The sequence below is a fragment of the Podarcis vaucheri genome (assembly GCF_965113315.1).
Source record: "Podarcis vaucheri genome assembly, chromosome: 14".
NCBI classification, from domain to species: Eukaryota; Metazoa; Chordata; class Lepidosauria; order Squamata; family Lacertidae; genus Podarcis; species Podarcis vaucheri.
Genome location: NC_138752.1, coordinates 54,480,949 through 54,493,338, shown reverse-complemented (window position 1 = coordinate 54,493,338; position 12,390 = coordinate 54,480,949). Strand labels below are relative to the sequence as shown.

General features: G+C 42.3%; 1 protein-coding gene across 3 annotated transcripts in view; it reads left to right on the top strand.

The window, feature by feature from the left end:
• SMURF1 (SMAD specific E3 ubiquitin protein ligase 1) overlaps positions 1-12,390 on the top strand; it is a 53,046-nt gene that overhangs the window by 17,657 nt on the left and 22,999 nt on the right. For all 3 annotated transcript variants that reach the window (XM_082199728.1, XM_082199727.1, XM_082199726.1), the window contains exons 2-3: positions 10,557-10,595; positions 11,462-11,570. In XM_082199728.1, the coding sequence (XP_082055854.1) occupies positions 10,557-10,595; positions 11,462-11,570 (148 nt within the window). The remainder of the gene's footprint in view (positions 1-10,556; positions 10,596-11,461; positions 11,571-12,390) is intronic.

Here is a 12,390-nt window from a genome sequence, read left to right as displayed (position 1 = left end):
GCAAGGGGCTCAGTGGTTTAGACCACAGCGCCACCTGTGTCCCCTTTACCTATGCTGATATATGACAATTTCTGAAATAAGGATGGAGCTATGTAGAGGCATTGGCTGGTTTCACTGTTTTTCCCACATTGCAATTTTAGCATAGCACACATACATCATGATTCACAATATATTGCCAGGTCAAAAATTATGAAACCGGTATCACAGTATTGACTTCAAACCAGTTTTAGGTGATATATTGTTATATCTCCCAGCCCTAGTCATATCCGTGTGGTTTTGTATTAATTTCTTGCAGCAAAATTTCAAAAATTGTATTAATTTCTTGCAGCAAAATTTCAAAAATTGTATTAATTTCTTGCAGAAAATAGGATTTAATAGGTGAATTCCTGACAAAGATAAAGATCTTGACCTACTTTACCCGGTGGGTTTTGTGGCAAAACATTGACATTGGTTTGCAAGTGAGCTGATGGGAAATGCAGTTAGGATGAAATAATTTTATGCAGCAACTGCTGCTGCTTGTTTTATTTGGAGAAGGGGAGCTGTTAAAAATAAATAAATCCTGTGCTGCAAACATGTGAGTATTTTACCTGTGGTGGAATGTTGTATAGATAGTCATATGTGTTCATGACTGAAATAGTTACTGTTGTTGCAATGGTCATAGGGCATTCAGAGTACATATATATCATACAAAATCATGTGACTGAGAAGTGACTGTTTATCAGATTTCTGCTAAAGCTTGATCTTGGGGCAGTGTGCCATGGGATTTAATGCAGCATATGGCATGCAGCTTCAGTCTCCGGGTTTTCTCTAAATAATATTCAACTGTTTTGGAGAAGTAGCTCAGTTGTAATCATTGTACTTGCTATTTAAGCAAGTGTTTGTGACCACCACTTTGAGCTGTACAGTGCTACTGTACAGATTTTTTACTCGGAACACAGAAATAGCTTTAGGAATATAGCTTTTTGTTGTGTGTAGCACTGCTAGAAAAGATTTTCCCTCCTAAATAGGTCACTGATGATCCCTGAGTTGGGGGAATTGTATGTTATGCAGATTTGAAAGCCATTAAAGGAAGTTTTGATGTACTGAGATAGCTTCAACTGAGATTAAGGAGCAAGAGACTTAGGGAAAACTAAAAATAAACATTTCTTAGAATGTAATGAGGAAGTGCAACAAATAAAACACCTTTAGGTGAAAGATTGCAAAGAGGATAAAAAATAATGCTGAAGTATTTTCAGCATATTCCTTAGTTTTCTCTTTTGAAAGTAAGAATAGGTGATTTTTCTGTTTTGAGTTTCCCATATATTAATTTTTTCTTGAAGTAATTTAATGTTAACTTCCAAATTTTCCACTATTGAACTTCCACCTAGTAAATATAAATGATGCATGGTAAGCACACCTAATGCTGTGGCAACTTTCAAATATCTCTTTGAATTTGGAGTTGTAAGCATATACTAGGTAGTGAAATTTCAGTGGCTAAGAAGGTGGGGGAGAGTAATTTGAGATAAAGTATCATCTGCTTGATATGTTCATGGTACCACAGCTATTTCCATGCATCTAAGGATTTTTCCCACTTTACAATGACCCCCCCACCCAAAGAAGCCACATGGCAAACAAGTAGCTTATGACTTGACACAAAATAGATGCTGGTGGAATCTACATACATATAAAAAACTGTTCTGAAAATGCTTTTTTTAAAGTGTTTTTTAAAAATGCATTGAATTTTCTATAAGGCTCACCCATCGCTATCTAGTGTCACATTGTATATTGCACCTAAAATACTCTTAAAATGTTTTATTTGCAGCTGTATAGCTGAGTCCTTAGAGAAGCATATGAAGCTGCTACTGAATTCTCAAATAGAATGCTTTAAGGATCTATTTTGTGGAAATAGTATTATTTTCACATGAGATCTTTAAACAGTAGTTCTTGAAAAAACATTTATCAAACTTGGATATTAAGTGTGCCTGTAGGATGTACTATTGAAGAGGTATTTAGCTGGCCTTAAGGCTGCTGCAAAAGGGGAATGGCTCCATTTTTGAACGTTTTGGCTCCTGAACTCTGAAAACCTGGAAGTAAATGCTGCAGTTTTTGAACATTTTTCAGAACCCGAACATCCGACGCGGCTTCCACTTGAGTGCAAGAAGCTCTTGCAACCAGTCGGAAGCCGCGCCTCGGTTGTCAAACGTTTTGGAAGTCAAATGGTCTTCTGGAACAGATTACATTCGGCAACTGAGGCTTGACTGTACTAGTAACTTGAGAAAGCTAGTGCAGTTTCACCAAGATGGAAGATGCCGCAGGAGAAATATTCAGAAATGTATGAATCTATCAACAAAATTAATGAAGAGAATAGGATTTAATTTGCATCTTGAAATATTCCACCCACGGCTTTATATTTCCTGTAAACTTTAAGAACTGGGGTGGGAGTGGTGAGTGGCTGGCCAGCGTAAACCCAGGAATATTGACATCGTCTAGAAAAGCTCTTGCTTCTCTCCTCTCATTGCTGTTTACTTCCAAAGCAGTGGGACAAATAAAATTACCCTTATGTGCTCACTGTTAAAAAAACCATTTAAGTCTGTTTACTAGATTTCCTGTGTCACGAAGTGCTACAAATTCTGATAATTTCTTCTCATTGATTTAATAATCTTGTTGGTGATAGCTGTACCACTCCAGTTCTAGAACAAAACTCTTAATTGTCCTTTCCAAAAATTCTGTCTTCCTATTCTTCCATTGACCACAGGACCTTCCAGCTTTTGTTTATTTAAAAAATCTAGCGCCTTTTATCTTTTATTGCCTCAGCAATGCAAATAAGCAAATAAATCCACAACATGTGTTGGATCACACAACTGCACTACTTATTTGTTGCTTGGATGGTTAAAAAGGAAGAAGTGTTCTCCCATCTTATAAAAGCTTCTCTGCATAGTGGCTGTAGTGGCCATTACTTCCTTTAAACATTTTAAAGTCACTTTCGGAGGCCACCTGTTTTGACTTGGGTCTTCTCCTACTCCCCATAGCTCCAGGCAGCCACTACCCTCTGTTGCATTCAACTACCAGTGATTTTCAAACTTCCCTTTCTAATTGTCTGTCAGAGATGCACTGTGCATTGCAGAGATTTCTTGTGTCATGGTGTTTCATCAGCACTTTATGCTGAGTAGACAGTACACCCTGGATGAATCTTTACCTTCAACTGGTGGGTCAGGTGTGGTCACCCTAATTTGTGCCGCAACAGCATCACTATTGCCAGACCAATGGGTCCACAAGTGCATGTTTGTGTTAAAGGTGAGTGGTTCTGAACAGACTACTGCCCCAGAATATACTCCTGTGGCTGCACTTTATTGTTGGGGAAGGCATTGCAGAGAAGATGGCTTTCCATTACTAGTCTTGTTGAAAAATCCTTTAAGATGTTGAGCAACCTCAGAACATTTTGCAAACCACTGTATCAGGGAAGTACCACCAGAGCCAGGAGAATGCCAGCATGGTTAACGAGCAGAGTCCAAGAAGCCATTATAGGCAAGAAGGCCTCTTTTAGAAAATGGAAGGTTGTCCATATGAGGAGAGTGAGAAGGAGCACAAATTTTGGCAAAAGAAATGCAAGCAGGCATGAAAGCTACTTGAGAGGGCCATGGCAGTGTAGCTGCAGAAGCTGATTATGGCTGATTCCAGTGGGGTTGCAGACCTGAGATTGAGCAGAAGTGACCAAGGCAGATTCAGTCCCAATCTCTCACTTGTGCTCTTCAAGCGACTTTCTCCTTCAGGTTCATAGAATATCAGAGACCTTCTCCACGGCAAATTGGATCAGGGATTTCAGTGTGATTAGGGAATGGCGTCCCTGTTGAAATGCAACAGGAAGCCACTATTTGTAGTTCCTGGAGAAAATTGGCAACATTTTTGTTTCAACAAGCTTTTCTAGCCGTATGGGGGTGGGTAGGAGGTGGAAGTGCAAATTTGTGACTTGGGTTTGTATCCCATTTAAAACTATTTTGTTTTTGTTGTATGCTTGTAAATCACCTTGAAATTTATATGAAAGTAAATTCATAAAACCAATAAATAAAATTGGCTAGCTCTTGGTCAGTTGTTGAGAGAATGTGAACAAAATAATTGACAGTACAGTGGTACCTCTGGTTACGAATTTAATTCGTTCCAGAAGTCCATTCTCAACCTGAAACCGCTCGTAACATGAGGCACGGTTTAGCTAACGGCACCTCCTGCTGCTGCTGCGCAACTTCTGCTCACATCCCGGGGCAAAGGTCGCAACCGGGAGCATCTACTTCCAGGTTAGTGGAGCTCGTAACCCTAAGCGTTCGCAAGGGAGATGGTATATAACACGAGGTTCCACTGTACAATTATCATTGTGCAGTACCACAGTTGAACCTGAAAGTATCCAAATATTATAATATATTGCCATTTCTTCCAAAAATGCTATTTTCTGTAAAACTAAGAGAAGACCCTAGATTTTGCTTTAAAAGACAGTTTTGTAGTACTTGAATATGTTCTGATAACTAGGGCAAAAGCTTTGGTTTGTGACCAGCTGAGAGCAAAGTAAGATGATGGCAGCAGTCTTATTTGTTTAAAGATCTGTCCTAAGTACCGTATTTTGCGCCCCATAAGACGCACCTAGTTTTTTTGGGGGGAAATAAAGAAAAAAAAATTTATTCCCCCCCCAGGTGCGGGGCTGGAAGAACCAGGTCGGGGAACAGTGGGAAGGCACGCTCTGCCTCCCCGCTGTCCCCCGAGCTTGTGGGGCTGGCGATGGGGAGAAGTGCACCAGTCCCAGGAGGGCAGGCAGTTCTGTGCCGCCATCCCGAGTGGGGCGGGACTTAGCGCCCCGCTCGGGATGGCGGCGTAGACCTGCCTGCAGTCCCGCGACGGCAGGCAGCTCTGTGCCACCATCCCGAGCGGGGCGGGACTTAGCGCCCCGCTCGGGATGGCGGTGTAGACCTGCCTGCAGTCCTGCGACGGCAGGCACCTCTGTGCCGCCATCCCGAGCGGGGTGAGACTTAGCGCCCTGCTCGGGATGGCGGCGCAGAGCTGCGCTGGTCCCAGGACCGCAGGCAGCTCTGCAGGGCCACCGGGAGCGGGGCGGAGCTTCTCCCCCGGCTCCCGGTGGCCGGGCAGAGCTGCGCTGGTCCCAGGACCGCAGGCAGCTCTGCAGGGCCACCGGGAGCGGGGCGGAGCTTCTCCCCCGGCTCCCGGTGGCCGGGCAGAGCTGCGCTGGTCCCGGGATTGCAGGCAGCTCTGCGCAACCCTCGGAGCCGGTCTCCCGAGGGTTGCGCAGAGCTTCCTGAAGCCTGGAGAGCGAGAGGGGTCGGTACGCACCAACCCCCCTCGCTCTCCAGGCTTCAGCGAAAGCCTGCATTCGCCCCATAAGACGCAGGCACATTTCCCCTTCATTTTTGGAGGGGAAAAAGTGTGTCTTATGGGGCGAAAAATACGGTATGTATAATGCTGTGTGCATGCTAAATGCTTCCCTGCCCTCTCTTCAGTTTGCTAGTCTTGCTTGTTTGTCATTTAAGCCAAGCTCTGGTGAACTCAGTTGAAGATAACTATTTTGTGGGAATCTTTGAAGAAGTAAGTGACAAGCAGGGAGGAATTTCAGTTCCCCTCAACCCTGCATCCCATTTCTTTAAAATGCTCTCCTCTGCACACAAAGAGGCAGGACCAGACAGCAGAAATGAGTCATCACTTTTAATAAGGAGAAGAGGCAGGAGATACTTAAAGGCCCTTGCCCATTCTGGACCTTTCCCCATCAAGCAAGTCTGCCTTGGTTGTTGAATGCCAGATTAACCCACAATTAAACAATACTGACCCACAACTTGATTGTGGATGAGAGTGCTGACATGGTGTGCGTTACCCGAGACCCAGTAATATTGATAAAACATCAGCAACTTTTAAAAATATTTGTCTGACTAGGCTAATCTGGAGAAAATTGCTTCTGTATGAAACCTTCATGTTCAGGCTTCTGTGTACATGCACCCCCCTAAAGTCATTTAATTGAAGGCTCACTGAGGACTAAGATTATATCTAATTCTAAACTATCAAGGAAAGGAAAATGTAAAAGTTCACGATACACTTCATAGGTCAGAGAATTAATAATACTGTGTTTTGTACAATGTCTTACTAACATATCTTTTTAAATGTGAAGAGAGAATTCTTAAGTGGAAGCTATTTTAGATTCTCTCAAGTTGTGTCCAGTTATGCAAGTTTCACTATTAAGACTAATGTAATAGTGTACAAGTTATTGGGTCAGGAGACAGGGTGTGGTGTATTTATTTTGTGTGTGTGTGTGTGTGTGTGTGTGTGTACTGCAGGGATTGGTGCATGTTTTGCATTTGCATTCTTAAAAATGCGGCCAACCATTGTAAGGAGAAATTCTGTTCACACTGCCTTCTGCTTGACTACTACTAAATTGCTGTCTTTTTGTTTTAATACAGTATTGTTAACTGAAAGTAGTTTCAGAAGCTAAGTGCTGCATGCAAGCACTGTGTTTCTTGGTACTTCATTTGTAATTGGATGCAAATCTTTTTCTGGATTAAAGTCTTGCCACTTTGCTCTCTCTGAGCATTATCCTCCACTTCTACTTTATCCCTACTCTTTCTTTTAACCACAACACACGTGTGCAATATATAAGTAAAATAATGCATTGAATGGAGACTGTGCATGGCACCAACCATTGTACCAATTCACGAGGCATCATAGAGTGCACATACAAGTGGTATCATATAGTTTTTTATATTGCCCAGTTAGCACACATTTTTACTGGTTGCTGTGCGAAAATAATTGTGTCCCTCCAATAACTGGAAGTTAAATGCATTGGACAATGTATACAATTTTCTGTTCATCATGCTAATATGTTCAAATTTTCCATTATATTCATATTAATCTCAAACTTACACTTTCCCATTTGCACATGCACACTCTTTTTTATATACACATTAATTAATGCAAGAAGTTGTGTTTTGTAATTGTGTTCCTGACCTTCCATAAACTATTCCAACAAAAATCCTCTACTCCCTTTTATTGTATTTTCATACAAAAATATTTTTAGCTGACTTTTGTGCAAATGTCTGTATGTTGGTTCATGGCTGTTTCATGAAGGTGATTGTGCATGCCTGGGTTTTTTGGTTTTTTTTAGAGATGAGGGAAAACAACCCAGAGAAAAACTGTGTTTGGAGAAGCCATGAGGATGAGCACTAAGATCATGATCAACAGGATGGAAGTATAATGAACGAACAGATTTTCTGCATTTTTAACCAATGCTGCTGACTACTGAATGCTCATATCCCCTTTTCGTTTCTCAGTAATTCTATATCAAACTACTATCAATGGGGAATGGCATTAGGAGTGAATTGATGCTTCAGAATTTTATAATGGGATTTGTTATTGACATGTTTGTATTATTTTTGTTTAGAATTTTAAAATACTTGTGTAATTCATTAATAGTAGTAATAGTATATATTATTTATACCCTGTCCATCTGGCTGGGCTTCCCCAGCAACTCTGGGCGGCTTCCAACAAAATATTAAAATACAACAGTCTGTCAAACATTAAAAGCTTCCCTAAACAAGGCTGCCTTCAGATATCTCCTAAAAGTCTGGTAGTTGTTTTTCTCTTTGACATCTGGTGGGAGGGTGTTCCACAGGGCGGTGTCACCACCGAGAAGGCCCTCTGCCTGGTTCCCTTTAACTTGGCTTCTCACAGTGAGGGAACCGCCAGAAGGCCCTCGGCACTGGACCTTTGAAAAGCATATGAAAATTGTAGAAATAAATATTGCAATGTCATTTTGCTCAATGTAGTCTGGAATTCTGGAATTCATATTGCATGTAACAGTATTCAAGGATACTTGTTTTAGAACTCTTGTGCAGAGTTTTCTGAATTTGTTTCTTTTTATGTATCTTGCATTGCTTCTCGGACACTTAACTCAGTAGTCTATGCTAGGATTACTTGTTTAGTACTAGTAGAATGGCTGTGCCTGTGTATTACACAGAAAGTACTCTACTCTTAAGTCTTCAGCTTGCTGACATAGAGATTACATTTCCAGCAGCAGCTGTTGAGGTTGTGGAAATCTAATTAAATCAGTCAAGCAGAAACAGTGGAAATATGAATATTAAGATATGTCAGCATACAGAGGAAAAATAATAGCATTATAAGAGAAGTTTCTTTCAGTGTATATATACAGGGAGCCTCTGAATGAATGCAGTCCTAGGGCAACTTTACATGTGATTAACATGTTCTGATCTAAAAGGAGAGGTGTTGTGCCATGCTAAAAGCCAATTTACACTTTTGGGGAAAGCACATCATGTGACTCTTCTGGAACAGTTCTGAAAGCATGTCCCCCATGTTAAATTCCTTGTTTGTTGAAACTAGGTAAACCTTCCTGACATTCTAGCTTTGTATGGGCAGAATGTCTTCCACCTGGGGTCATAGATTTAAAGAGTTGGAAGTAAGCCCAACCCCCTGCAATGCAGGTATCTCAAATAGATCATACATGACAGACGACCATCCAACCTCTGCTTAAAAACCTCCAAGGAAGGAGAACCCACCATCTCTCGTGAGAGTCTGTTCCACTGTTGAACAGCTCTTACTTGTCATAAAGTTCTTACTGAGGTTCACTCAGAATCTCATTATTTGTAACTTGGACACATTGGTTTGGATCCCAGCCTCTGGAGCAGAGGAAAACAAACCTGCTCCATCCTCCATATGACAACCTTTAGATATTTGAAGGTGGCCGTCATATCTCCTCTCAGCCTCTCTACCAGGCCAAACATACCCAACTCCCTCAACAGTTCTTCATAAGGCTTGGTTTTCAGATCTTTGATTGTCTTGGCCACCCTCCCATGCACACGTTCCCAGCTTGTCAATATCCTTTTTAAATGGTGGTGCCCAGAACTTGATACGGTACTCCAGGTGTGGTCTGACCAAAGCAGAATAGAGTGGTACTATGACTTCCCTTGATCTGGACACTAGACTTCTGTTGATGCAGCCTAGAATAGCATTAGCTGCTCCCCCCCTTTTTTTTTGCTGCTGCTGCTGCTGCAAAAATGATTCACTTTTCACATGCACTACTGACAAGACTAGTGTCCCTCATCTTAGATTTGTGGAGCTGGTTCTTCCTGCCTAAGCATAGAACCTTACATTTATTATTATTTATTATTATTATTATTATTATTATTATTATTATTATTATTATTATTATTTTATTTCTGGGTGGCTAACACCAAATATATAATACATTAAAAACACAAAATCAAACAATTAGTTTAAAATACAATTCAAATCACATTTAAAACCAAAATAAAATTAAGTGGGAACCCACAAATCATAACCGTAGGGGTAAGGGATTAAAAGTTCACCAGGCCCAGCTGGTCCCTTATGGGCTGACAGAAAGAACCAAGGAGACTAACAGGGTGCCGTAAAAAGAAGGGGTCAGACTGGGCCCAGACCAAAGGCCTGGCAGAACAGCTCCGTCTTGCAGGCCCTGCTGAAAAATGTCAAATCCCACATTGGCTTCCCCTCCCTGTGTAGTGGACAGTGCTGGACTAGGAGCTGGGAGACCCGGGTTCAAATCACCACTCGGCCATGAAGCCCTCTGGGTGACATTGGGTCAGTTGCGCTCTCTCAGCCTAACCTACTTCACAGAGTTGCGAGGATAAAATGGAGAGTCGGAGAAGTGGGTACACCACCTTGCTTTCTTCGGAGAAAAGGTGTGATATAAATGTGATAGTAAAATAGTAGTGGTAATGCTACTGCTAATGGATTTGCAGTAATCGCATTGTGTTCCTGGTGAAAGCAGCAGATGTTGAGCTTTCTGTATGCTGGACTTAAAGCCAAATCTTTAGTGTGTGCTTCTTTTACTTGTAAGAAATATCCCTCCCAAAGTGCACCTGTGCTCAGGAAGAAAATAGTCTTAAGGAAGGTCCTTTCATCAGTTTCCTTTTAAGTGGCATTGTAATGTGTCTGTATACATTATTTATTGCCTTTGTTGACAAACACCTCACTATAATGAGAAATCATGAAGACGCCGATAAAACTGTCTTTAAAAGATATCAACCTAATTTCCTAGAGTTGGATGGTAGGGCACTGATTCCTCATGTCCCAGAAGTGGCCAACTAAGAAAAATAACCCTAACACAAAAGACAAGCTATCCTGGTATCTTCATAGTAATAAATTAGATAAGGTTTGGGGGAACCCAAGCTATGCATTGTGAGAGTCCATGAAAAATAATCTTCGTGTTTGATCCTGCTAGTTGCTAATCACATTGTATATGTTCCTCAGTTGTACACTACAGTGGTACCTTGGGTTAAGAACTTCATTCGTTCTGGAGGTCTGTTCTTAACCTGAGGTACCACTTTAGCTAATTGGGCCTCCCACTGCCGCCACACGATTTCTGTTCTTATCCTGAAGCAAAGTTTTTAACCTGTGGTACTATTTCTGGGTTAGCAGAGTCTGTAACCTGAAGCATCTGTAACCTGAGGGGAACCACTGTATACACTTTTCCCCTGCTTAAGTGGTTTGTAGTAAGATATGGGTAGAATTTGATAAGTTTTCCTCTTCTTTTTTTGTAGTGCTTTGTGCCAAGAACCTTGCAAAAAAAGATTTCTTCAGTAAGTAGTTCTTATACAATTTTCCATTTTTTTGTATGCACCTTAAGCTATTATATTAATGGTAGGCCCATTTTTTACTCTTTGGGTGTCATTTAATGATAGTTTCTCAGGAGCCAGAGCCATAACTGTCTGAAAGTTATTTTGTACAGACTATGTAGCAGTGTGCTATGTGCTGCCCCTTCTCCGGTGAGCTAGTTTCCTAAAATTGGATCTTGACCCCGACAACCATGGACAAATAATTTTATTTCCTTCCACTCTTCCCTTCTTATTCCTCTAACTCAGGAATGGCAGTGTAAGGCCTGGTAAATATCTGCTCTTGTGACATAGCAGTATCAAGTCACAGTGAATTAACATGAGAATTGGCTTGCTGTTTCAAATGCCCATGGTCAAACAGCCTCTCCTTGAAGGAGCTTGGTGTGACAGATGGAAACTCATACAATGAGGACTTGGGAATGCTGCCTTAGCTGTAACAACCCCTCACATTTCATGGAACAGAGATGGGGAGCTTAACAGCCCTCCATCTTCTATCAGTCCCAGCCAGAATAGTCAATGATCAGAAATGATGAGAGTTGTAGTCCACAGACTCTGTGCTCCTGTCCCGAAATTTCAGTTTACTAATGAAGTGCTATTCTATGGAACTGTTTACATATCATGCTTTGGAGGGATTCTTTCCCCCTACTTCCAAGTGGACAAAATCTTTTGCGGGGGAAAGCTTATGTTCTAAACACTGCTGCCAGTGCCAGCTAGTGAAACTGGTGCTATAGTTTCATTCCCCCACCGCCCAGTGAAAGCAGTCTAGCTGTTGGGTAGCATTGTTCCTCCTGAATGGGTCTTCATGGTGATTTTTTTCTTTTGATTCTTTCCAGGGCTTCCTGACCCATTTGCAAAGGTGGTGGTGGACGGTTCTGGTCAGTGCCACTCAACTGACACTGTGAAGAACACGCTAGATCCCAAGTGGAACCAACACTATGATCTGTGAGTTATCTGTTCTGTGAAGGGTAAATCACAGAATGGGTGTCGAGTCTGAAAAAGAAAGAGACTATCTTATGTCCAGCCTTATGTTCATCTGTTTATTAATTTTGAAATTTTATATCTCACCTTTCTGCCTTATGGCTGGGCTTCAAGGTAATTTTCTTTGTTGTTAGCCATCTTGCCATAAACAAGAGGTTTCTGAAATAGCAAGTAAGAAGGCAGTGGTGACTGAAACAGGTATGGTGCTCCAACTGCTGCTCTTACAAGGTTCTGCAGTGACTGCATGAGAAAGTATCACCTCCCACATAAGATTTTGTTCCTGGTGCTGGAGCACTTCCTCTTGGGAACTGGCAGGATATACCGTATTTTTCGCCCTATAAGACGCACTTTTCCCCCTCCAAAAATGAAGGGGGAATGTGTGTGCGTCCTATGGGGCGAATGCAGGCTTTCGCTGAAGCCTGGAGAGCAAGGGGGGTCGGTGCGCACCGACCCCTCTTGCTCTCCAGGCTTCAGGAAGCTATCCGCTAGCTGTGGGAGACCCAGCTCTCCCAGGGCTAGCGGAGAGCTTGCCTCCACCCAGAAGCTTGGGGCGCGCTGAGCTCCACACGCCCCAAGCTTCAGGATAAGCGCAGCGGTCTGCTAGCCCTGGGAGAGCCGTGTGTTTATTTCCCCCCCAGGTGCGCTGCACTAATCCCGAAGCTTGGGGCGTGCGGAGCTCAGCGCGCCCCAAGCTTCTGGGTGCTGGCAAGGTCTCCGCTAGCCGTGGGAGAGCCGCACGGCTCTCCCAGGGCTAGCGGAGCGCTGCGCTAATCCCGAAGCTTGG